Source organism: Physeter macrocephalus, unplaced genomic scaffold (assembly GCF_002837175.3).
Source record: "Physeter macrocephalus isolate SW-GA unplaced genomic scaffold, ASM283717v5 random_1466, whole genome shotgun sequence".
Taxonomy (NCBI): Eukaryota; Metazoa; Chordata; class Mammalia; order Artiodactyla; family Physeteridae; genus Physeter; species Physeter macrocephalus.
In genome coordinates this window covers 1-22,446 of record NW_021146323.1, presented here as the reverse complement: position 1 = coordinate 22,446, position 22,446 = coordinate 1, and the positions used below count along the sequence as shown (strand labels likewise).

The 22,446-nt window shown below is 49.6% G+C and overlaps 2 protein-coding genes, 1 non-coding gene and 1 pseudogene across 4 annotated transcripts; 3 read left to right on the top strand and 1 right to left on the bottom strand.

Annotated features, from left to right (window-relative positions):
* Positions 1-1,663: 1,663 nt before the first annotated feature.
* On the bottom strand, positions 1,664-6,566 carry DMAC2 (distal membrane arm assembly component 2). Of its 2 annotated transcripts, XM_007128121.4 has the most exons (6): positions 6,507-6,566; positions 4,922-5,118; positions 3,420-3,500; positions 2,515-2,648; positions 2,243-2,405; positions 1,664-1,844 (listed from the first exon to the last, which is right to left on the bottom strand). In XM_007128121.4, exons 1-6 carry the CDS (start codon positions 6,522-6,524, stop codon positions 1,664-1,666), a joined length of 774 nt encoding a protein of 257 aa, XP_007128183.2. In that variant the 5' UTR covers positions 6,525-6,566. The 2 variants fall into 2 exon arrangements, with proteins under 2 accessions (XP_007128183.2, XP_028342333.1); XM_028486532.2 differs by lacking the exon at positions 3,420-3,500.
* Positions 6,567-9,565: 2,999 nt separating this feature from the next.
* On the top strand, positions 9,566-13,787 carry ERICH4 (glutamate rich 4). The gene is given in 4 exon segments (XM_007128130.3): positions 9,566-9,628; positions 9,631-9,891; positions 11,035-11,259; positions 12,925-13,787. Coding segments are annotated over 3 exon segments (516 nt in total). The 3' UTR covers positions 11,227-11,259; positions 12,925-13,787.
* A 1,904-nt stretch (positions 13,788-15,691) lies between these two features.
* LOC112067331 (U1 spliceosomal RNA) lies at positions 15,692-15,856 on the top strand. The gene has a single exon (XR_002893207.1). It is a non-coding gene; the product is annotated as a U1 spliceosomal RNA (small nuclear RNA).
* Positions 15,857-19,764: 3,908 nt separating this feature from the next.
* On the top strand, positions 19,765-20,300 carry LOC102977442 (60S ribosomal protein L18-like; annotated as a pseudogene).
* Positions 20,301-22,446: the final 2,146 nt, after the last annotated feature.

Genomic DNA, 22,446 nt, shown 5'->3' with positions numbered 1-22,446 from the left:
TTAGTTCCCCAACCAGGGATTGAACCTGCGCCCTCAGCGGTGGAAGCACGGGAGTCCTAACCACTGGACCACTAGGGAATTCCCTATCTATCTATTGATATTTTAAATATAGCAGTGTGTATATGTCAATCCCAAACTCCCAATCCATCCCTCCCCTCCACCCTTCCCCCCTGGTAACCTTAAGCTTGGTTCTCTAAGTCTGTGAGTCTGTTTCTGTTTTGTAAGTTCATTTGTATCATTTTTTTTTTTTAGATTCTGTATGTAAGTGATATCGTATGATGCTTTTCTCTGTCTGACTTAATTCACTTAGTATGATAATCTTCAGGTCCATCCATGTTGCTGCAAATGGCATTATTTCATTCTTTTTAATGGCTAATATTCCATTGTATATATGTACATCTTCTTTATCCATTCATCTGTCGATGGACGTTTAGCCCATGGATTTCTAATGTCTCCTTTCCCACTGCCGAGGAGCTTAACAATGCACTCAAGCCAAAGACAGGATCAAACCAAGCCCCAAATCCCATCTTTGTGTGTTTATCTCTGGGAACACTCCAAATGCCAGTGCTCTATTAGTTTGGATCCAGTCTGGAGAGAAGAAAAACCATACGGTAATTTAACAGGGAAAGTTTAATACAGAGAATTAATGACTTTAACAGCAGAGTGAAATAAGGAGGGAGATTCATTGGTAAGGTGCCTTGGAATTTACTGGAAATCCACCTTCCGGGGTGTGGTGGTGGAGAGGCATTCACAGGGAGGTGCGTCAGTGGAGGCTCTCTATAGAACTGCCAGGGCAGGGGTGGGGGGTGCCGGGGAAGCTGCTGACCCCGACGCTTCAGGAAGCAGGTGCGCTGCAGGGTCGCTGAGCCGGCACAGCTGAGCACCGCCAGGAAGCAAAAGCCTTGCCTCTCTCAAGGAACGGCTCTCGGGCGCCCTCTACTGGCAAACCTTATCAGGCCACTTAGCAAAGGAAAAATATTTCAAAGGCCCAGATCAATTTTCACTGAGCAAACAAGAAAGCTGAATTTGGAGCTGAGTCAGTAACTCAATAAGCAAGAACACTGTGGGACTTGGGGTGCTCCCAGCATTTAGTGCGTGTGGGTCAGGGATGCTGCAGCCTGCAGTGAGCTTGAGTCGTCCCACATAGGGAAGAACCATCCCTATAAAATGCCTGCAGCACCTTCTGTATCAGTCAGGTCCTGGCAGGAAACAGTAGCACACTGAAGTGAGATAATCCGACAAGAGTCTTCTGACAAAAGTCAAGAGAAGTTTCTTGACATAGAGGTGGGCACGCTGCGGGAGCACCGCAAGGGAGAGTGCAGCTCCCTGGGGCTACTTGCAGCCAGAAGCCCTTACCTCCCCCAGGCCTGAAGAGGCAGGAGAAGGGGGTTCCTGGAACTGGGAAGGAGAGAAGTGTGTGGAAAGGGCTGCCCGACAGGCTGACAGGAGCTGCGAGCTTCACCCCAGGGTGCAGCCAGCCAGAGCACCCCTGCGGTAGGGGACAAGCCACCTCACTCCCCTTGCCTCTGACCTGCCAGTGCCTCTGATCCTAGCCCGACCCCCCGAGTTGTGTGAACCCAACTGGAAGCTAGAAGAAGGGTGAGCTGTTAACCTCTCAGCACAGCCCGGCTGAGACCCAGCTCCACACGGATGGGGCCAAAGGCTAGGCAGGGATGGGGCTGCTGGCTGTGTCTCGGGTCTGCTCCTCTGGCCCCAACTTGAGGCCCTGGGCCCAGTCAGCCCCCAGAACCTCACAGTTGGGCAGCATCTCCTCCACCAAGATCTGAGTGAGGCCTGGGTTGGACACAGCAGGAAGGTCAGAGATATCCAGTCTGCGGAGGTTCCTGCGGAGGCAAGATTGGGGCGGGGGCGTGAGGACACGCGTGAGGATGGCGTCCGTGGGAGCGAGTGTATGGTGTATGGGGGCGTACCCACCCCCACTTTAGCCCCTAGCTTTCTAATAAAAATCTTTGTTCAACTACGTGAGACCCACCGTGTTCATTACAAACGGACACCTCTGGCTCCTACTGTTCTGCAACAGTGTAAATTTCTTGGGGTCTCATTAAAGCAAAAAGGCAGGCAGGCGAGGAGCCCTCCCGTCCTCCTAGAGGCTCCCCTGCGCCACTCGGCTGTGCTGACCCAGCGCCAACGCTCCAGGTCCACCGTGCGTGGAGGCAGGGATGTGGGAAGTGCCCGAGACCGCCCCTCCCGGCTGGGGGCCCAGCCTGAGCTGAGGTCTCACTGGAGGTGGTGGAGGCAGGCGAGGCCCCGTTCAGAGATTCGGGGGCAGCCGGCCAGCGAGAGCTCTCGTAGCGAGTTGGCTAGCTGGTGGAGGCGGCTGAGACACCAGTCATCCACGTGGGGACAGCACTGCAGCGACAGGGACTGGAGCTCCTTCAGGGCCACTGCAGGGGGAGAGGGCAGACGGCACTGAGGGCCCTTCTGGAGCCCACCACAAAAGGGAAAGCGCAGAGCCTTGCCCATCTCCATCCCTCCCCGCCACACCCTACTCACAGAGGTTGTCCAGGCCTTGGTAGTTGATGGCACAGCCGCTGGCGTCAACAGCCTCTACAGGCACCTCCCGGAGCTTCCAGAGCTCACCAGAGAGGCCACGCCCATTTGGCCGCATCCACTCCTTGTCCTGAAACCTGGAAGGGGCGAGAGGGAGTGTCAGCAGGGTCCCCCAGGCCACCAACCTCTTGAGAACACTCCCAGCCCCGTAATAAGAGAACATGACACACTCACTACACACCAGGCCCTTCACTAAAAGCTTTACGTGTCTGGTCTCACTGGATCCCCTGACAACCCCATCAAAGATGGAACGTCTGGCCAATTTTACATACCTGGAAGTTGAGGGTCGAAGAGATTACTGATAACAGAGAAAAGAGCTACAAGACAAGAATCCTTGTAGATGGGCAAAAGTTGAGGTGTTTTCAGACAGGTACATCATTTCTAAGGAAGGTGCTGGAGGAAGTGCTCAAACCAAGTGAAAATTTTACTTGGAACCAAGATGAGGGACAGATGAAGCCTACATGAATTGTTTTCGAAAAAGAAGGAAAGTAAAGGGGAAAAACAAAGGGAGGAGGAGGAAGGCAAGAAAAAGGAGGGGAAAGGAGGAAGGAAAAGACACTAACACCGACTGAGCACACGTGCTAAGGCAGCCTGTGACCTGTGACAAGTGCCCAGATTGCAAAATATCTTTGAATCTTTACAGCGCACCTTGCAGGTTAGACACAACTACCAACCCATTTTACAGATGACAAAACTGAAGCTCAGGATCAAGTCCCCAGTCACACAGCCAGGAGGGGGCAGAGACCAGGGCACGCATGGAAGCCTGTCTGACTGACTGAAGAGCCCGGGGCTTAGAGAGCCGCTCTCCCGCCTCCCCCAACCCAATTCTGACACCTTTGCCATCATACTTGACCGCGCCTCCCTGCTTCAGGATGAAATAGGCACCTGCGACGTAGGGGCCATATCGCTCCTTGATGTAGGTGAAGGACCTGCCGGGAGAACAGTAGCCGAGGGTGAGCCTTGGGAACGCCACACCCCTCGCCAGGCCCCAGTGCTGCTGGGAGGGTCAGAGTCCACAGCACAGGATTGAGACTGGCAGGCAGGCAGGCAGGCAGGCAAAGACTGCAAATATTTACTGAGGGCCTATGAAGTGCTGGGCACCGGGGGACAGTGGTAATCAAAAGGCAGATAATTGTCCTTGCCCTTGTGAAGTTACTTCACTGGGGAAACAGGTAACCGGGAAGTAAAAACAAATTGCAAAGTATCAATTCCGTGATGAAATTAACACCAAGGGGCAGACCAGGAGTGGCTTGGGTCAGGGGTAGGGATAGGAGGCTAATTTAATTTGGGTGTTAAGAAGTGCTTCTCGGAAGAGGTGACACTCGAGCAGAGATTTGAGTGTGGGAAGGAATGCAGAGGTCAAGGTAAGAATCTGCCACGCTAAGGGAACAGCTAGTGCAAAGGCTCAGAGGCTTGAATTACGATGGTTGAACAAATAGCAATAAGGACACCATGCTGGCGGGGGTGAGGGGTGTCCCTGGTAGGGGTCTCAAAACTCAGTAGGGGCCAGGTTTTCGGCCTTAGAGTTTGGCTTTTATTCTAGTGGCGGTTGGAAACCATTTGAGGTTTTTTTTTTTTTAAGATTTTTTTTTTTTGATGTGGACCATTTTTAAATTCTTTATTGTATTTGTTATAATAATGCTTCTGTTTTATGTTTTGGTCTTTTGGCCACAAGGCATGAGGGATCTTAGCTCCATGACCAGGGACTGAACCTGCAGCCCCTGTATTGGAAGGCGAAGTCTTAACCACTGGACTGCCAGGGAAGGCCCCATTTGAGGGTTTTAAATAAAGTAGTAATGTTATCTGTTTCCCTTTCTTAAGAGTCCTCTGGCTGCTGTGTAAACCATAATAGGGGGCAAAAGGTGACCAGTTAGGAGATGACTGCAGTAATCCAACCATAAAATGAAAGGGTTCAGACCAGGCTATAAACAGTGAGGAGGTGACCACCGGTCAAATGTGGGATATTCTGGTATTTTATTGATGGACTGGATGTGGAGGGAAGGGATGGAAAGAGGAATCAGGGCTTCCTTAGAATGTGGTCTGAACAACCGGGTAAGCAATGGTGCCGTTGACTGGGATGGAGAAGGCTTGGGGGTGAGAAGACTTTTTAAGGGGGAAACCAAAGGTTAGCCATGTTAGGTCTGAAGTGCCAGCTAGACCTCCAAGAAGAGATGGGCCTTGGGTGGCGTCTATGAGCCGGAGGGCTTGGGAAGTGTGTGGGCTGGAGATGAAGATGCAAGTGGGCCAGGCTGGCACTGGAAGCCGCAGGGCTGCCTGAAGTGGCAAGGGCAGGGTGGGCACTGACTGGGGAGGCCTGAACAGCAGGGTGGTGCAGGGAAGGGGTTCTCACCGATTTTTCTGGAGCACCTTCAACACCTGCTTCTGGAGCAGGTACTCCCTCACAGCCTCCACATCATAGAAGCGGTCAGCCAGGAACCGGAGCAGCGTCCTCCCCTTCCTCGGACTGCCCTCCGGGTCCACTGCCCTGCTCAGGCCACGGATGCCGCTGGTACCCCCGTTCCATACTGGAGCCACCAAGCGAAGGGACTGGGGAGGAGGAGAGGGGAGGAGAGGCTGAGCGTGGAGCCTCCTGTGAGACACACAGCCAGATCTCCCTGCTTTTTTTTTTTTTTTTTTTTTTTTTGCGGTACGCGGGCCTCTCACCGTTGTGGCCTCTCCCGTTGCGGAGCACAGGCTCCGGACGCGCAGGCTCAGCGGCCATGGCTCACGGCCCCAGCCGCTCCGCGGCATGTGGGATCTTCCCGGACCGGGGCACGAACCCGCGTCCCCTGCATCGGCAGGCAGACTCCCAACCACTGCGCCACCAGGGAAGCCCCAGGATCTCCCTGCTTTTGCTCCCAAATCTCCCCTCCTCAGTGCTTCCCTGCTCACTTAATTCTCCTCTCAGAACTTCCAATTCTTTCGGATCCGTAAAATTTCCCCCAAGTTCTTCCCCTTAATCAACCTTAAATTCTCTTTGATTTGGCCAAACGGTCTTGGTTTTCCTAAATTCTCCCCCTAATTTCCCCCTAAGCCCTCACTTTCTCTCAAAACCTCTATTATCTGAACTCTTAATGTCCCACAAATTCTCCCCTTAATTTTATCCAAATCCCACCAGAGACTTCCTGAATAACGCATTCCTTTCCCCCAAATATAATCTTAATTTCTCTTCAAACCACCCTTAACTTATCTCTTAAAGCTCCCAAACTCTTCCTTCAATTTCCCCTCCAAAGTTTTCTCTTAGTCTGCCTCAATTTCTCTTTTTGCTTTAACCAAATTCTCCCGATAATTTTGCCCAAATTCTTATTTTCCCTAAAAATTCCTCTTAAGTTCCCAACCTCTTACTTTTAAGTTTTCCTAGGTCCATTCCTTGATTTTGCCCAATTCCTTCTAAATTCTCTCCACAATATGGCAAATCCTCCCCTTAATTTCCCCTAGGTCCTTCCCTTGGAATTCCCAAATTCACCTCTTGGATCCTGCCCCGAGCCCCCATCATCCCTTTTATTTTCCATCAAAATTTCTAACTCTCCCATGAGTTTCCCTCACCTTTGGTTCCCTACCCTTGCATCTCAAATCCCAGTTTCTCTGCCAATCCCTCCCAAACCCTCATCCCTTGCAGGTCCCACTCTCGCCAGCCCCTCGGCTCCAGGCGCTCGCAGTCGGACCCCTCCCTCTGATTGCCTGGACGGGCTTTCTCGGACCGCACGCGCTGCTTCCCCATTGGTTGCCACTGGTTTCTCTCCTCCGCGGCCTGTGAGCCTCACCGATCCTTCCCGGCCCCAGGCGGCCACACGTCTCCGCGCCCAGCTCGAGGCCTAGCGGGAAAGGCCCCTTGCTCCCCCTCGCTACTTGTTCCCTGGGCGCCGACAGAGGCCCTGAAAGCAGAGCGGACACTAACTCCCCCAATTAGTGCTCCAGAAGCTTCGTTCACTCACCGCCCTGGGGGCCGCCATCTCCCTAGGATTGCGTCACCGGAAGGGGCTGGTCTTTTCTTATCTAACCCACCCGGTTCAGGGTTGGGCGTCTTTTCTTATGGCCACGCCCCCTCCATTTTCCAGCCCTCCTCTTAAAGGAGCACACACTTATTACTCGGGTTTAGGGATAGCTTGGAGCTCCCTCTGCCATGGGCCTTAAAGTGGGACTCGGCAGCCTTTCCCTAGGAGAGCGTGGGCAGTTCTTCCTGCTAGAGTACCATCCTTCCCTCCGACTGCACTCATAGCCCACCTGAGGCTCCCTGTTCTTCTACCTCTAACTTGCTACCTCCTTAGAACAGGGAATGATGCGTTGAGAAACTGTCTGCCTCTTCTTTAAAGCAGGGTCAGGGAAGGGAAGCGTCCAGTAGATGGTGAGGTTAGACCTCAGGGTAAAGGACAGAGGTGAGATCTCAAGACTAGTATTGTGATGTGTTGGCAATTTCAGTTTGGAGTTCCAGGCTACATCTTAGTGTGAAAATTCAATATGAAGTCTTGTGGATAGAAATATTCATTCCTTCTACAAATATTTACTGAGTCCCTACCACGTGGCAGGCACTGTTCCGGGTAGTGAGGTTGCCATGGGGCCAAGAATCTTTCTCAGGGAGTCAACATTCCAGGCAGGGAGAGGATGGATAAGAAACACATGAATAAGCAAGATAATTTCAGACAGTGTTTGATAAGAGGCAAATAAAAACGGGCAATATAATAGGGAGTGACTGAGGCACAGGGCCATCAGCAAAGACCTTTATGAAGTGGTGACATTTAAGTGGAGGTGAAGGATAACAAGGAAACAGCCATTCAAAGATCTGGGGGGAAAGTGTTTCAGGCAGAGAGGTACAGCCAGTGCAAAGGCCCAGAGGTGGGACCAGCTTGCAGAGAGAGAGGTGGGAGACTGGGTCAGAGAGGTGAGCAAGAAACTGTGCTTTATTCCATTCGCCGGGGCATGCCACGATCTGATTTACACTTTCTAAAAATCATTTCTGCCAGGTGGAGAACAGACCTTAGAGAGCAAGGGGGGAAGCACGGAGCCGGCAAGGAGGCTACTGCAATCATCCAGACAAGAGCTGAATGGGGGCAGCAGCAGGGACCGGGCAATGGAAGTGCTAAGTGCTCAGATTATGAGTCTGTTTTGAAGACAGAGCCAATAGCTCTAGAAACTAAAAGGATAGCGATGCCATTTTTGGAGAGGGGGAAACTGGGAAAGTAGCAGGTGTGGAAGGGTAGGTGTGATAGGCTGAATAGTTCCCCTGCCCCCCAAATATCCACATCCTGATTCCTGGAACCCGTGAATATGTTACATTGTATGGTAAAGGGAAGATGTGATTAAGAATCTTGGGATGGGGAGATTATCCTGGATAATCCCGATGGGCCCAATGTAATCACAAGAGTTCTGTTTTTTTTCTTTATAAATGTATTTATATTTATTTATTTATTTTTGGCTGCGTTGGGTCTTCGTTGCTGCACGCGGGCTTGCTCTAGTTGCAGCGAGCAGGGGCTACTCTTCGTTGCGGTGCACAAGCTTCTCATCGCGGTGGTTTCTCTTTGTTGCGAAGCACAGGCTCTAGCGCGTGGGCTTCAGTAGTTGTGGCTCGCGGGCTTAGTTGCTCCGCGGCATGTAGGATCTTCCCAGACCAAGGCTCGAACCAATGTCCCCTGCATTGGCAGGCGGATTCTTAACCACTGCGCCACCAGGGAAGTCCCAAGAGTTCTATTTTACTTTTTATTTTTATTTTTTGGCCATGCTGCGCAGCATGTGGGAATCTTAGTTCCCCGACCAGGGATCGAACCTGTGCCCCCTGAAGTGGAAGTGCGGAGTCTTAGCCAGTGGACTGCCAGGGAAGTCCCACAAGAGTCCTATTTATTTATTTATTTTAAAATATTTATTTATTTATTTGTCTGCACCAGGTCTTAGTTGCAGCATTCAGGATCTTTAGTTGTGGCATGCAAACTCTTAGTTGCCTCATGTGTGATTTTAGTTCCCCGACCTGGGATTGAACCCCGGGCCCCCTGCACTGGGAGTGCAGGGTCTTAGCCACTGGACCTCCAGGGAAGTCCCAGAGTCCTATTTAGATGGAGGCAGGAAAGTCAGCAAGTAGAGGACGTGATGACAGGTGCAAGAGGTTGGAATGATGCAGGGAAGGGCGTATGAGCCAATGAATGCAGGTGGCTTCTGGAAACTGGGAAAGGCTAGGAAATGGATTCTCCCCTACAGCCTCCAGAAGGAACCCAGACCTGTGGACCCACTTTAGACTTCTGACCTCTAGAACTGTGAGATAATAAGTCTGTGTTGTTTTAAGCCACTAAGTCTGTGGTCACTTGTTACAACAGCAATAGGAAACTAATACAGTGGGGTAGATCCCAGCTGAGAGTTCTGTTTTGACCACATTCACCTTGAGATGCCTGAGACATCCAGCTGGAGATGCTGAGTAGTGGTCTGGAGGTCAGGAGTGGAGTCAGAGACTTGGGAGCCATTGACGTACAGGTGGAATTTTAACACCCCTGCAAGAGGGGTTCTAGCGGAGGGAGGCCTGCAGTGCCTCCCCACCTTCCCCATGACGGGGCCCAAGCTGCTAGTGATAATGTCTCTGGGCAAGTCTAGGGTCAGCAGAACTGGCTGCTCAGCTGTGGGCCAACAGCCTGGACACCGAGGCACCCTGGCCAAGGGATCGTTTTCTCGGAAACCACTCCTGGCTCCTCAGGAACATTGTCTGGGAAGCCCTGGGAGGGCCCGAGTGGCGAAGACTGGCAAGGACCAAGCCAGGGGAAGCCAGAGATCAAGTGGAGAAGAGGGCTGCAGGGGAGGCTGGGGAGGAGGAGTGCGTGGGACCCAGGAGGGGGCGGGACGAGGTGAGGCCGGGCATCCACACACTGGTGAGGGGTACGTCCTGAGAAGAGGCAGGGAGAGGTGGAGTTTGACCTCCGCCAGAGGGGCTGAGGTTGGATCCTTGTGAGCAGAGTTGAGGTTAGACTCCGATTAAAACAAAACAAAAACACACGAAGCTGCTGATTCTCAGTGGAGAATGGACTTTGGGTGGCCCGAGGGGGTGGGGCTGGCCCTCTCCTACCCCCCACTGCCCTTTACTCCCCCCCACCCCAGCCCCCGGCTCCCCAGGGGACTGGGTCACTCTGGACCTTGCTACTTCCTGCTCCTGGCTGCCACTGCTCAGAGGCTATGGAGCTGTGGAAGCAGCTGAGGCAGGCTGGACTGGTGCCCCCAGGGCTGGGCCCACCCCCGCGGGCCCTGAGGGTGGTGCCCCCAGTGAAGAGGGTGGGTCAGACCCTCATGTTCCCAGGGGCTGACACTGGAGGTGCCAGGGAGTGTCTGCTGTGGCTCTGGGAGGAGCTGGTGAGTGAGGGGTTTGGAGAGGTAAGAGATGGGGTCGGGAGGAGTGGATAAATGAATAGGAATGAATGTAAATAAAAAGGGCCAGAGATTGAAAGACAGAAAGTCAGAGACAGGAATAGAGAAATAGAGGCAGAGGCAGACACACCCAGAGAACGAAGGACACAGACAGAGACACAGAAAGACGCAAAGAGTGAGAGACAGGACTAGAGAGAGGCAGAGACAGAGAGACCCAGAAAGAGACGAGAGACGGAAAGCAGAGATTGAGAGCCTCAACAAGGACAGACTCATTAAATCTGAAAGAGAGGTGGGGACAGTCCAAGGCAGGGGCAGAGAAATAGACAGAAAGACAGGGATATGGAAGGACAGAGACAGACAGAGACAGCCAAGTAGAGACAGAGAGATGGAGACAGATCACAAGAGGGGGAGACCTAATAAGAGAGACAAAGAGACTAAGGCTCAAGACACAGAGAAAGAACGAGAGAGATGGAGACAGCAAGGGACAATGAAATGGCGAGACCAAGACAAAGGGAGACAGGGCAGAGGTCAGAGACAGAAGCACGATGGCAGTCAGGGTCCAGGGATACAGCGAGCATCCCCCCTGCGGTGCCGTGGGCCAGGACTGTTAAAGAGAAAGTAATTGATGACACCTGTTAAAGATGGCAAGGCTCTAGGTATGAAGACCGCTGTGATGGGGGTTTTGCAGTAGAGGAGAGAGACTGGGCTCAGCTCTGAATACAGCACGGGCAAGGGGGAATTTACAGCGAAGGAGCAGGACAGGGCTCAGGGGGTAGAAAATTCCTAAGAGGAAACATCAGGGGTACAGGGGGGATTCTGGCTCAACCTATCTAGCAGGATTCTTGCTGAAGGCAGGTCAGGGTGAGCCGCCATCACCTGGGGGAGGGTGGAGGGTGAGGAACCCGATCAGATAAGGAGGAGGGCGGATTCTTGCTGAAACTGGATTTTACAAAGAAGTGCTGATGGGCCTAGGAAAAGGTTCAGGATCCTGAGTAAAGTTGGGTCAGGCAAAGAATCTCTTCTGGGACTTGAGCTGAGACCTGCTCCCACCCAGGTTTCACGGCAGAGGCACACTAACCCCCTGCCCTCTGGCGTGGGATGCCCATGACTCCCCCTTCTCACCCGCAGGTGAACCTCCGCCTAGTGGATGTCCAGCTGCTGGGCCAGCTATGCAGCCTGGGGTTGGAGATGGGGGCACTTCAGGAGGAACTGATCACCTTCCTGGAAGAGGAGGAGGACAGAGAGCTGGAAGGGAAGCAGGAGGGGGCCTGCGGTCCAGCCCCAGGTCACCGCCTCCCTGACTTTGAAATGACTATCTGAGGCCCTGCTGCTGTGCTTTCAGACCCATGAATGGTATGCAAATTTATGCCAAGAAGATGGGGAGATTTGCAGGTCAAATCAACCTGCAAACGTCGATTTGGCATTGGCACGCGCTCCTCGAGCAAGTGCTTCCTCTGAAAATGTCGGAGATTAGATTGAGGGGTGGGCCCCTGAGCTGCGGGCGTGTTTGCAGGTGATGTGGGAGGTTTGCAGAGAAACTCTAGGTGTATTTGCAGATGCGCTGCAGGTGTGTTTCAGGGGAGGCGTGGGTCTTTGCAAATATGATGGAGATGCGTGCAGATGGCTATTGAGTGCTTGAAAAGTGGCTAGGTCTGACTGAGGTGTGCTGTACGTGTAAAATACACGCTGAATTTCCAAGCTGGGTGTGATAAAAAGAATAGACAACATTTCAATAACCGTGAAAATTAATTACATTTTGAAATGATAATATTCTGGGTATGTTGGGATAAATAAAAATATGACTAAAGCTAATTTCACCTGTTTATTTGTAAACTCTTTTACTGTGGTAAAATACATATAACATAAAAGTTACCATTTTAACCATTTTTAAGTGTACAATTCAGTAGTGTGAAATATATTCACGTTGTTGTGTGAATGTGTTTTCATCTTGCAAAACGGAAACTGTACCCATTAAACAAGTCCCCATTCCCCCTCCCCCAGCCCCTGGCAACCACCCTTCTACTTTGTGTCTCTATGAATTTGCCTACTCTAGGGACCTCATGTAAGTGGGATCGCACAGTATTTGTCTTTTCGTGACTGGCTTATGTCACTTCGCATAATGTCCTCAGGGTTCATCCACGTTGCAGTAGTGTGTATCAGAATTTCCTTCCTTTTTAAGCCTGAATAATATTCCATACATGTGGTATGTACAACCACATTTTTTTTTTTGAACTTTTTTTTTTTTTTTTTTACTGTACTACTAGGCGGGCCTCTCACTGCTGTGGCCTCTCCCGTTGCGGAGCACAGGCTCCGGACGCGCAGGCTCAGTGGCCATGGCTCACGGGCCCAGCCGCTCCGCGGCATGTGGGATCTTCCCGGACGGGGGCACGAACCCGCGTCCCCTGCATCGGCAGGCGGACTCTCAACCACTGCGCCACCAGGGAAGCCCACAACCACATTTTATTTGTCGATGGGCACTTGGGTTGTTCCTCCCTTTTTTGGCTGTGGTGAAATACATTGCTCTGAACAAGGGTGTTCAAATATCTGTCCAAGTCTCTTCTTTTGGGTATGTACCCAGAAGTGGAATTCCTGGATTGTATGGTAAGTCTCTGTGTAATTATTTGAGGAAGTGCCATACTGTTGGCTGTACCATTTGTCATTCCCACCAACAGTGCACAAGAGTTCCAACTTTCCACCTCCTTGCTAACACGTTTTTTTTTTTTCTTTTTCCTTTTTTCATGATAGCCATCCTAATGTCTGTCAGGTGGTACCTCATTGTGGTTTTGATTTGCATTTCCCTAATGATGAATGATGTTGAGCATCTCTTCCTGTGCTTATTCATCTATTTCTTTTTACATCTTAAAATATGACTGCTAGAAAGCTTAAAATGACATAAGTAGCTCCCACTGTATTTCTCTCGCACTGCACTATTTCAGACGTTTGAAAAAGGAATGTGGGTGTGAGCATGAGTGGCGAGGTTTCCTCGATAGTCCCAGACGCGTTGCAATTGTGTTACAGCGCCACCTGCAGGAGACAGGCAGATATCTGCAGATGGCAGCCGACGAGAAGCAGGGCTGCAAATATAACTCCTGCCCAGGTCCAATTTGGAGAAAAGATGCCCAAGACAGCAGGTGGAGGGCTCCAGCCTGAGGAGAGACAGCTCTTCTGGGAAGACAGTTGGACATTCTTCATAAAACCATTACTCCCAATGAGGAAAAATACACGCTTGCATTTCTGTGATTCTTCAAAACCATTTTCTGGTTGGGAGTGAGGATATTCCCAGAGAAGTGAGATGCTGGCAGGTGCTGAATTCCTGTCCATGGGGATTTCCGTCTTCAGAAAAACCTGCTTCTACTCTAGAGCCCGCGAGCCACAACTACTGAAGCCCGCGTGCCTAGAACAAGAGAAGCCACTTCAGTGAGAAGCCCATGCACTGCAACGAAGACCCAACGCAGACAAAAATAAATAAATAAAATAAAAATTTAAAAATACCCTGCTTCTTTTTGTGCACTGGAGTCACCCAAGACTCGAGGGGTTTTGGGGTTTGGGCTCCATCCTCAAACTGGTCCTCCTTTGCCTACCTTAGCCAGGTCTGCAGCTGCTGGGAGTTCTCCTGTAGGGGGTGGTGCTGGGGAGAATGCTGGAAGTCAGACCCCAGTACCCAGCGAAGGGGAAAGATACCCCAAGAGCATGCAAATAAGCAGAGCCCCCTCTCCGACACTGGGCACTCTAGAAAGAGGCTGGGGGCAGTCCGGGTCTCTTGGCAGCTACATCGAGTCCATGGGGGTCACCAGGGCTGGGGAGGTGGGGCTCCGTGGCCACAGGGTCTGGGTCATGCTTCACAAATGCCAAGGAACTCTGCCTCTTGGGGGGAAAGAGGGTGGGAGGGAGGGAGGCACAGACAGGAGACTGGAGGGGGCAACTTGGGAGGGAATGCTTACTATTCAAGAACAGCATGGTGGGTGGCCCCTGATGTCTGGGTGGGAGTTGCTCTGGGCCATGTCCTGGGCCATAGAGGTGACATCTACGGGGGAATCACCTCAGTCAAACACTCAGGGAAGTTTGGGTGAATGTGGTCAGCTCCCCCTCCCCGGTACTGTCCTTCTCAATGCCAACTTACTGAGCTACATCCAGCAATGATCAAGTCAGCACCAAGTTTGCCCTCTGGAGCTCCCAGCCCAGCAAGGTGGGGGGACCCCTTAACACACAGAGATGGCTAAGATGATCAGGGCCGGGATGGGGGAGCACGGACTCCCCCATCTGCCAACATCTCACTTGTCTGGGAATATCCTCACTCCCCAATAGAAAGTGTTTTGAAGAAGAATTGCAAAAATGTAAGCGTGCATTTTTCCTCACCGGGGAGCATGGAGCAGGATGGGAGAGGACTCAGAAAAGGCAAGAGGCCCAGCCTGAAACATCAGGAAAGTGTTCTTAGAAAAGAACCTAAGGAATAAGTAAATATGAGCCAAGCAAAGAAAGAGAATGGGAAAACAGTAACAAGTAGGAAAATTGCACATGCAAAAGTCCTAGAAGGTCTAGTGATCTAGCTTTTTGCTACTCAAAGTGCAGTCCATGGACCAGCAGGATGAGCTTTGCTGCAGCTATCTACTGCTGCATAACAAACAACCCCAAAACTCAGTTATTTTAAGCAATGACAGCATGTATTTTGCACATGAATCTGCAGTCTGTGGGGATAACTCATCTCTGCTCCATGGTGAGCTACTGCGCTTCAGGTGGAATCACCCGGAGGCACATCCATTCACACGTCTGGTAGTTGATGCTGGCTATTAGCTGGGGCCTCTGTTCCTCTGCAGGCCATCTCTCCACATGGGTGAGACTGGCTTTCACACAGCATGGTGGGTGGGTTCCAGAGGCAAATGTCATGAAGAGAGAGCCAGGCAGAAGCCATATTGCCTTGTAAAACTTAGCTTCAGATGCCAGGCAGTCACCCTCGCCATATTCCTCCTGTTATGGCAATCGCAAAGGTTCAGGGGAAGGGGAAATGGTTCCCACCTCTTTATGGGGAGTGCAAGGTTCTGGATGCATGTGGACCAGGGAAACCAAGCAGGACCCTGTGGGGCCCTCCCAGGTACAAAAGCCCCTCTGTGTCCCCTGTTTCTTGTTTGCAGAAAGAGGCTTTAGTCTCCTAGACCTTCCCTGAGTTCCAAAGAGCAGATTCAAACAGTTACTAGGAATTAGGGAAGTGAGAGAATGCAGAAACAAAGGAAAAACGGTCAATCAAGAAAAGTAATGATGGCTTAAACAATGGTTCAGCAATAAAGCAGAGTGCTAGTTCCTCGTCAGGGGATATATATATAGCGGTCTGATGCATACCTTTGAGTTGTTCTGCAGAAATTAAGACCCCAACTCAGGGGGAGGATGGTGACTAAATGCTGACCACAAGCATTTAGACCCCAGACTGGTTGGAACCAGAAGGTTGATGATTAAGATTCCTGAAACATCACCCTGTTACCTCACCAGCAACCAATCAGAAGAAAGTCATGTACTCTGAAGACCTAACCTCAAAAGTTGCCTTTAAAAACCCTTCCTAGGGCTTCCCTGGTGGCGCAGTGGTTGAGAGTCCGCCTGCCGATGCAGGGGACACGGGTTCGTGCCCCGGTCCGGGAGGATCCCACGTGCCGCGGAGCGGCTGGGCCCGTGAGCCACGGCCACTGAGCCTGCGCGTCCGGAGCCTGTGCTCCGCAAAGGGAGAGGCCACAACAGTGAGAGGCCCGCGTAACGCAAAACAAAAAAGAAAAGAAAAGAAAAAAAAAAACCCTTCCTAATACTTACCTGGCAGGGGAGATACCATGATCTCACGAAGGTCGTTTTCCCAGGGTGAGGCTTATCCATTGCACTCTGGATGTGCTGACCCCTGTGATTTCCCCAAATGTGGGAAATTGACTGCATAATCTGTGGTAGTGGAGGACTGTGTTTCTGCTTTCCCCTGACAAACCTGGTTTTTTGTTTGTTTGTTTGTTTGTTTTTGTGGTACGCGGGCCTCTCACTGTTGTGGCCTCTCCCGTTGCGGAGCACAGGCTCCGGACACGCAGGCTCAGTGGCCATGGCTCATGGGCCCAGCCGCTCCGCGGCATGTGGGATCTTCCCGGATTGGGGCACGAACCCGTGTCCCCTGCATCGGCAGGCAGACTCTCAACCACTGAGCCACCAGAGAAACCCGACAAACCTGGTTTAAGAGTAGCATTTGAGGGAATTCCCTAGCAGTCCAGTGGTTGGAAATCCGCACTTTCACTGCTGAGGGCTCGGGTTTGATCCCTGGTCAGGGAAATATGATCCCACAAGCCACGCAGCATGGCCAAAAAACAAAACCAAAAACACTCTTCCTGAAAACCATCAGGGAGTTTGGGTCTTTTGAGCACAAGCTGCCCATTGTCCTTGCTTGGTGCCTGCAAATAAATGCTATACTTTCCTTTACCACAACTCGGTGCCAGAAGACTGACTTTGCTGCGCAATGCGCAAGCAAAATCAAGTTCAGTTCAGTAACAACAGGAAATATTGCTGTGGTCATTTTCAGAAAACACAAACTGCCACAGAATCACCGGGAAGCTTGGTAGATGTGTTGATTGTCAAGTTCCACACTAGACCTACTGAATCAGAATCTACATTCTGTAAGATTCTCAGGTGCTTCCCTTGCATATTTGATGCAAGAAGCACTGTTCTAAATCACAAATATGGCACTGTTTTATTTTTTTTTAATTTTTATTTTTTGCGGTACACGGGCCTCTCACTGTTGTGGCCTCTCCCGCTGCGGAGCGCAGGCTCCGGACGCGCAGGCTCAGCGGCCATGGCTCACGGGCCCAGCCGCTCTGCGGCATGTGGAATCTTCCCGGACCGGGGCACGAACCCGTGTCCCCTGCATCGGCAGATGGATTCTCAACCACTGCACTACCTGGGAAGCCCTATGGCACTGTTTTGAGCAGGAGGGGACATAAGTTTTGAAACCTCCCTCTAGCTGCTGTGTGGAGGGCGGGTTAGAGGAGTTTCAAGTGGTGGTTAGATACAAGTAACTAAAGAAAAAAATAGATAAATTGGAATTCATCAAAACTGAATACTTTTGGGGCTTCCCTGGTGGCGCAGTGGTTGCGCGTCCGCCTGCCGATGCAGGGGAACCGGGTTCGCGCCCCGGTCTGGGAGGATCCCACATGCCGCGGAGCGGCTGGGCCCGTGAGCCATGGCCGCTGGGCCTGCGCGTCCGGAGCCTGTGCTCCGCGATGGGAGAGGCCACAACAGTGAGAGGCCCACGTACCACAAAAAAAAAACAAAACAAAACAAAAAAAAAAAACTGAATACTTTTGTACATCAAAATATATGATCAAAAGTGAAAAGACCAATTACCAGTACACTAAGTCCCCTCCATATGAACCTTCAAGTTGTGAACTTTCAAAGATGTGAACGTGTGTTCACATGTCCAGTCACATAAGTCAGTTCATGTGTCTGGTGTACATTGTCACATGCATGCATCTTCTACAAGTGGTTGTGCTTTTGTGTACTTTACTGTACAGTACCGTATAGAGTACAGTAGCACAGTATCTTTATTTCAAGCCCAGGATGTCCGGAAGTAAGCATAAAAGCAGAGGTGATGTAGCTGGTACAGTACTACCCAGACATCACTGGATCGTTTTTTTCAAGAGGGTAGATAGAACTGAATCCAGCAAGAAACCAGAACCTGTGCCATCAATGTCAGGTGTGAGTGAAATTGCAGCTTACCCTCTGTCTCCTATTGCTGAGGATCCTTCGGCTCTACCATCTCCCACCTGCTCTCCCTCCTCCAGTCAGTAACTCTTCTTGCCTGTTCACTCCATGCCAGCCCCTGTATGCCAGCTGTCGTACTGTACTACTGTACTTTTCAGGGTACTGTACTGTAAGATTAAACGTTTTCTTTATTTTTTGTGTTTGTTTTTTAAGTATTATTTGTGTGAAAAGTATTATAAACCTATCACTGCACAGTACTCTATAGCCGATTGTGTTAGTTGGGTACCTGGGCTAACTTTGCTGGACTTACGAACAAATTGGACTTATGAACGCACTCTTGGAATGGAACTCGTTCATATGTAGGGGACTTGCTGTACTGAAATGAAATCAGTTATTTATTTATGTATTATTATTTTTGGCCGCACCATGCAGCTAGCAGGATCTTAGTTCCCTGATCAGGGATTGAACCTGGGCCCTCAGCAGTGAAGCGTGGAGTCCTAACCACTGGACTGCCAGGAATTCCCTGAATCAGTAATTTAAAAACTCCCAACAAACAAAATCTAGGACTAGATGGCTTCACAGGTGAATTCTACCAAACATTTAGAGAAGAATTAATGCCTATCCTTCTGAAACTATTCCAAAAAATTGCAGAGGAAGGAATGCTTCTGAACTCATTCCATGAGGCCAGCATCACACTGATACCAAAACCAGAAAAAGACATCACAAAAAAAGAAAATTACAGGCCAATATCACTTATGAACACAGATGCAAAAATCCTCAACAAAATAGTAGCAAACAGAATCCAACAATACACTAAAAGGATCATGCACCATGATCAAGTGGGATTTATCCCAGGGATGCAAGGATTTTTCAATATCTGCAAATCAATCAATAAGAATAAAAACCATATGATCATCTCAATAGGTGCAGAAAAAGCTTTTGATAAAATTCCTCAACATAATAAAGGCTGTAGATGACAACACCCACAGCTAACATCATACTCAATGGTGAAAAGCTGAAAGCATTCCCTCTAAGATCAGAAACAAGACAAGGTTGCCCACTCTCGCCAGCTTTATTCAATATAGTTTTGGAAGTCCTAGCCCCAGCAATCAGAGAAGAAAAAGAAATAAAAGGAATTCAAATTGGAAAGGAAGAAGTAAAACTGTCACTGTTTGCTGATGACATGATATTATACATAGAAAGATGTATGCCACCAAAAAACTGCTAGAGCTCATCAATGAATTCGGTAAGGCTGCAGGATACAAAATTAATATACAGAAATGTGTTGCACTTCTATACACTAACAATGAATTATCAGAAAGAGAAATTAAGGGAACAATTTCATTTACCACTGCATCAAAAGGAATAAAATACCTAGGAATAAATCTAACTAAAGGTACAATACTTGTACTCTGAAAGCTATAAGATATTGATGAAAGAAACTGAAGATGACACAAACAGATGGAAAGATATACTGTGTTCATGGATTGGAAGAATTAATATTGTTAAAATGGCCTTACTACCCAAGGCAATCTACAGATTCAGTGCAATCCCTATCAAAACACCAATGGCATTTTTCACAGAACTAGAACAAATAATTTTAAAATTTGTATGGAGACACAAAAATCCCCATATAGCCAAAACTGTACTGAGAATGAAAAATGGAGCTGGAGGTATCATGCTTCCTGACTTCAGACTATACTACAAAGCTTCAGTAATCAAAACAGCATGGTAGGGACTTCCCAGGTGGCACAGTGGTTAAGAATCCGCCCGCCAATGCAGGGGACACGGTTTCGAGCCCTGGTCCAGGAAGATCCCACATGCCTCAGAGCAACTAAGCCGGCGTGCCACAACTACTGAGGCTGAGCTCTAGAGCCCATGACCCACAACTACTGAGCCCGCGAGCTGCAACTACTGAAGCTCGTAAGCCTAGAGCCCGCAACAAGAGAAGCCACCGCAGTGAGAAGCCCATGCACCACAACAAAGAGTAGCCCCCTCTCACCACAACTAGAGAAAGCCCAGGTGCAGCAACAGAGACCAAACACAGCCAAAAATAAATGAATAAAATTTTAAAAACCAAAAAACAAGAAAAACAGCATGGTACGGTTCCTTCTTTCCAGACCTGGCTAAGGAGGAGGCTCCATTATGGGAGCTGACATCTGCCACAACAAGGACTGAAAGTTTTGGCACAAGGAGCCCAAGAGCCAGGACATCCACTTAAGGCTGTTGGTCAAGTTGTACACGTTTCTGGCCAGACGAACCCACTCCACCTTCAATCAACTTGTGCTGAAGAGGTTGTTCATGAGTTGCACCGATCAGCCACCTCCATCTCTTTCCCAGATGATCTGGAAGATGAAGCTCCCTGGCCAAGAAGGCAGAACAGCTGTGGTTGGAGGGTCTATAACCAGTGATGTGCCCGAACTGAAGGTGTGTGCTCTGCAGGTGAGTAGCATCCTCAAGGCCGGGGGCAAGATCCTCGCCTTCGACCAGCTTGCCCCGGGCTCTCACAAGGGTTGTGACACTGTTCTCCTCCCTGGTCCTCGAAAGGACTGAGAGGTGTACAGGCAATTCTGCAAGGCCCCAGGAACCCCACATAGCCACACCAAACACTATGTATGCTCCAAGGGCCAGAAGTTTGAGCGGGTCAGAGTCGATGGGTCAGCCGTGGCTACAAAAACTAATCCCAGATCCTGCCTTGTTATTAAAAAGATTTTGGATGCTGAAGAAAAAAAACACAGTATGGTATTGGCCCAAAAACAGACACATAGATCAATATGACAGAATTGAGAGCCCAGAAATTAACCCACGCATATATAGTCAATTAACGTATGACAGGGACTTCCCTGGCGGTCCAATGGGTAAGACTCTGTGCTCCCAATGCAAGGGGCCCTGGTTCGATCCCTGGTCGGCGAACTAGATCTCGCATGCATGCCACAACTAAGAAGTCTGCGTGCCGCAACTAAAAGGAGAAAGACCCCACATGCCGCAAGGAAGATCCCACGTGCTGCAACTAAGACCTGGTGTAGCCAAAATAAATAAATAATTAATTTTAAAAATTAATATACAAAGGGGAAGAATATACAAGAATATACAAAGGGGAAAGACAGTCTCTTCAGTAAATGGGAAAACTGGACAACTCATGTCAAAGAATAAAATTAGGACATTTTCTAACACTATACACAAAAGTAAACTCAAAATGGATTAAAGACCTAAGTGTAAGATCTGAAGTCAAAAACACCTAGAAGAAAACATAGGCAGAACACTTTTTGATATAAATCACAGCAATAATTATTTTTTGGATTTGTCTCCTAAGGCAAAGGCAAGGATGAATGGATAAGCAACATGTCATGTATCCATACAATTGTACATTATTCAGCCATAAAAAGGAATGAAGGACTGATACACACCACATTATGGATGAACCTTGAAAACATTATGCTACACTAAGGAAGCCAGATACAAGGCCACATATGGTATGATTTCATTTATATGAAATATCCAAAAGAGGCAAATCCACAGAGAAAGTAGCTTAGTGGTTGCCAGGGGTGGAGAGGAGGGGAGAATGAGGAATGTTGCTTAATGGGTACAAGGTTTTATTTTGAGGTGATGAAAACGTTCTGGAGTTAGTTACAGTGATGGTTATCCAGCATGAATATACTATAACCACTGAATTCTACACTTTAAAAGGGTGAATTTTATCTTGTTTATTTTTTTATAATTTTTTTTTGACCATGCCACGTGGCATGTGGGATCTTATTTCTCCGACCAGAGATCCAACCTGCAACCCCTGCATTAGAAGAGCGGAATCTTAACCACTGGACCGCCAGGGAAGTATAAAAGGGTGAATTTTATGATGTGTGAATTATATTTCAAAAAGCTACAGTGTTGGTCAGTAGAGGACCCTGGTGGGCTAGGATGGGGCTGGACCAGGCAGGGCTGTGGGGAGGGGAGGAGAGCCCGAGGGAGGGAGGCTCAGGAGACGGATGGGCAGGGCTGGGGTGGGGAGGGGTGTTAGCCTCGGGACTGGGGGACTGGGACACAGAGGAGGGTGATTCTGGGGGGAGATCACATTTGTGGTTCTGTTGCATCTTGAATGAGTGTATGGGAGGCGTGCAAAGGCCCATCTCGTGTGTGCACACACGTGGACATGTTAATGCCACTGCCTCTTGGCCATTATGGCCAGGCCAACCCCTCCCCCAGGCTGCATCCCTTCTCAGAGTCCCCTCCCCCCACCTTCCCTCCACTCATCCCTCTCTCTGCCCCTCAATCTTCCTCTAGCTCTGTTCTGTCCAATATGGCGGCCAACCGCTACGTGTGACTTCTGAGCACTTGAAATGTGGCTGGTGTGAACTGAGAGGTGCTGTTAAGTGTCAAATACCTGCCAGACTTCGAAGGCTTAGTATGAAACAAAGATTTGAAAGTACTCGCTATTTTTGTTGTGGATTACATGTCAACATGAGTGCGTTTTAGATACATTGGGTTATATAAGCTATACTATTGAAATAATTTTCACCTCTTTTTCAATATGGCTATTAAAAAATGAAAAATTACATACCTGGCTTGTACTGTATTTCTATTGGACGCACACCTGCTGTGGCACCCTGTGTCCACCAGATGGTGCCAAACACAGGCTGCCGCAGCTTCACTAGAAACGGGAGAAACTGGGCGGAGCTGGCGTGGGACCCACCTGTGAAGCCCTTTGAAGTAGGACCTTATTAAGGACATTGAAATATGCTCTTCCCACACAGGAGGCCACTGTGGGGGGAGAACCCCCAAGATCTGATGAACAGGAGATAGGCAGTATGGTAGGCTGAATGATTACCCACC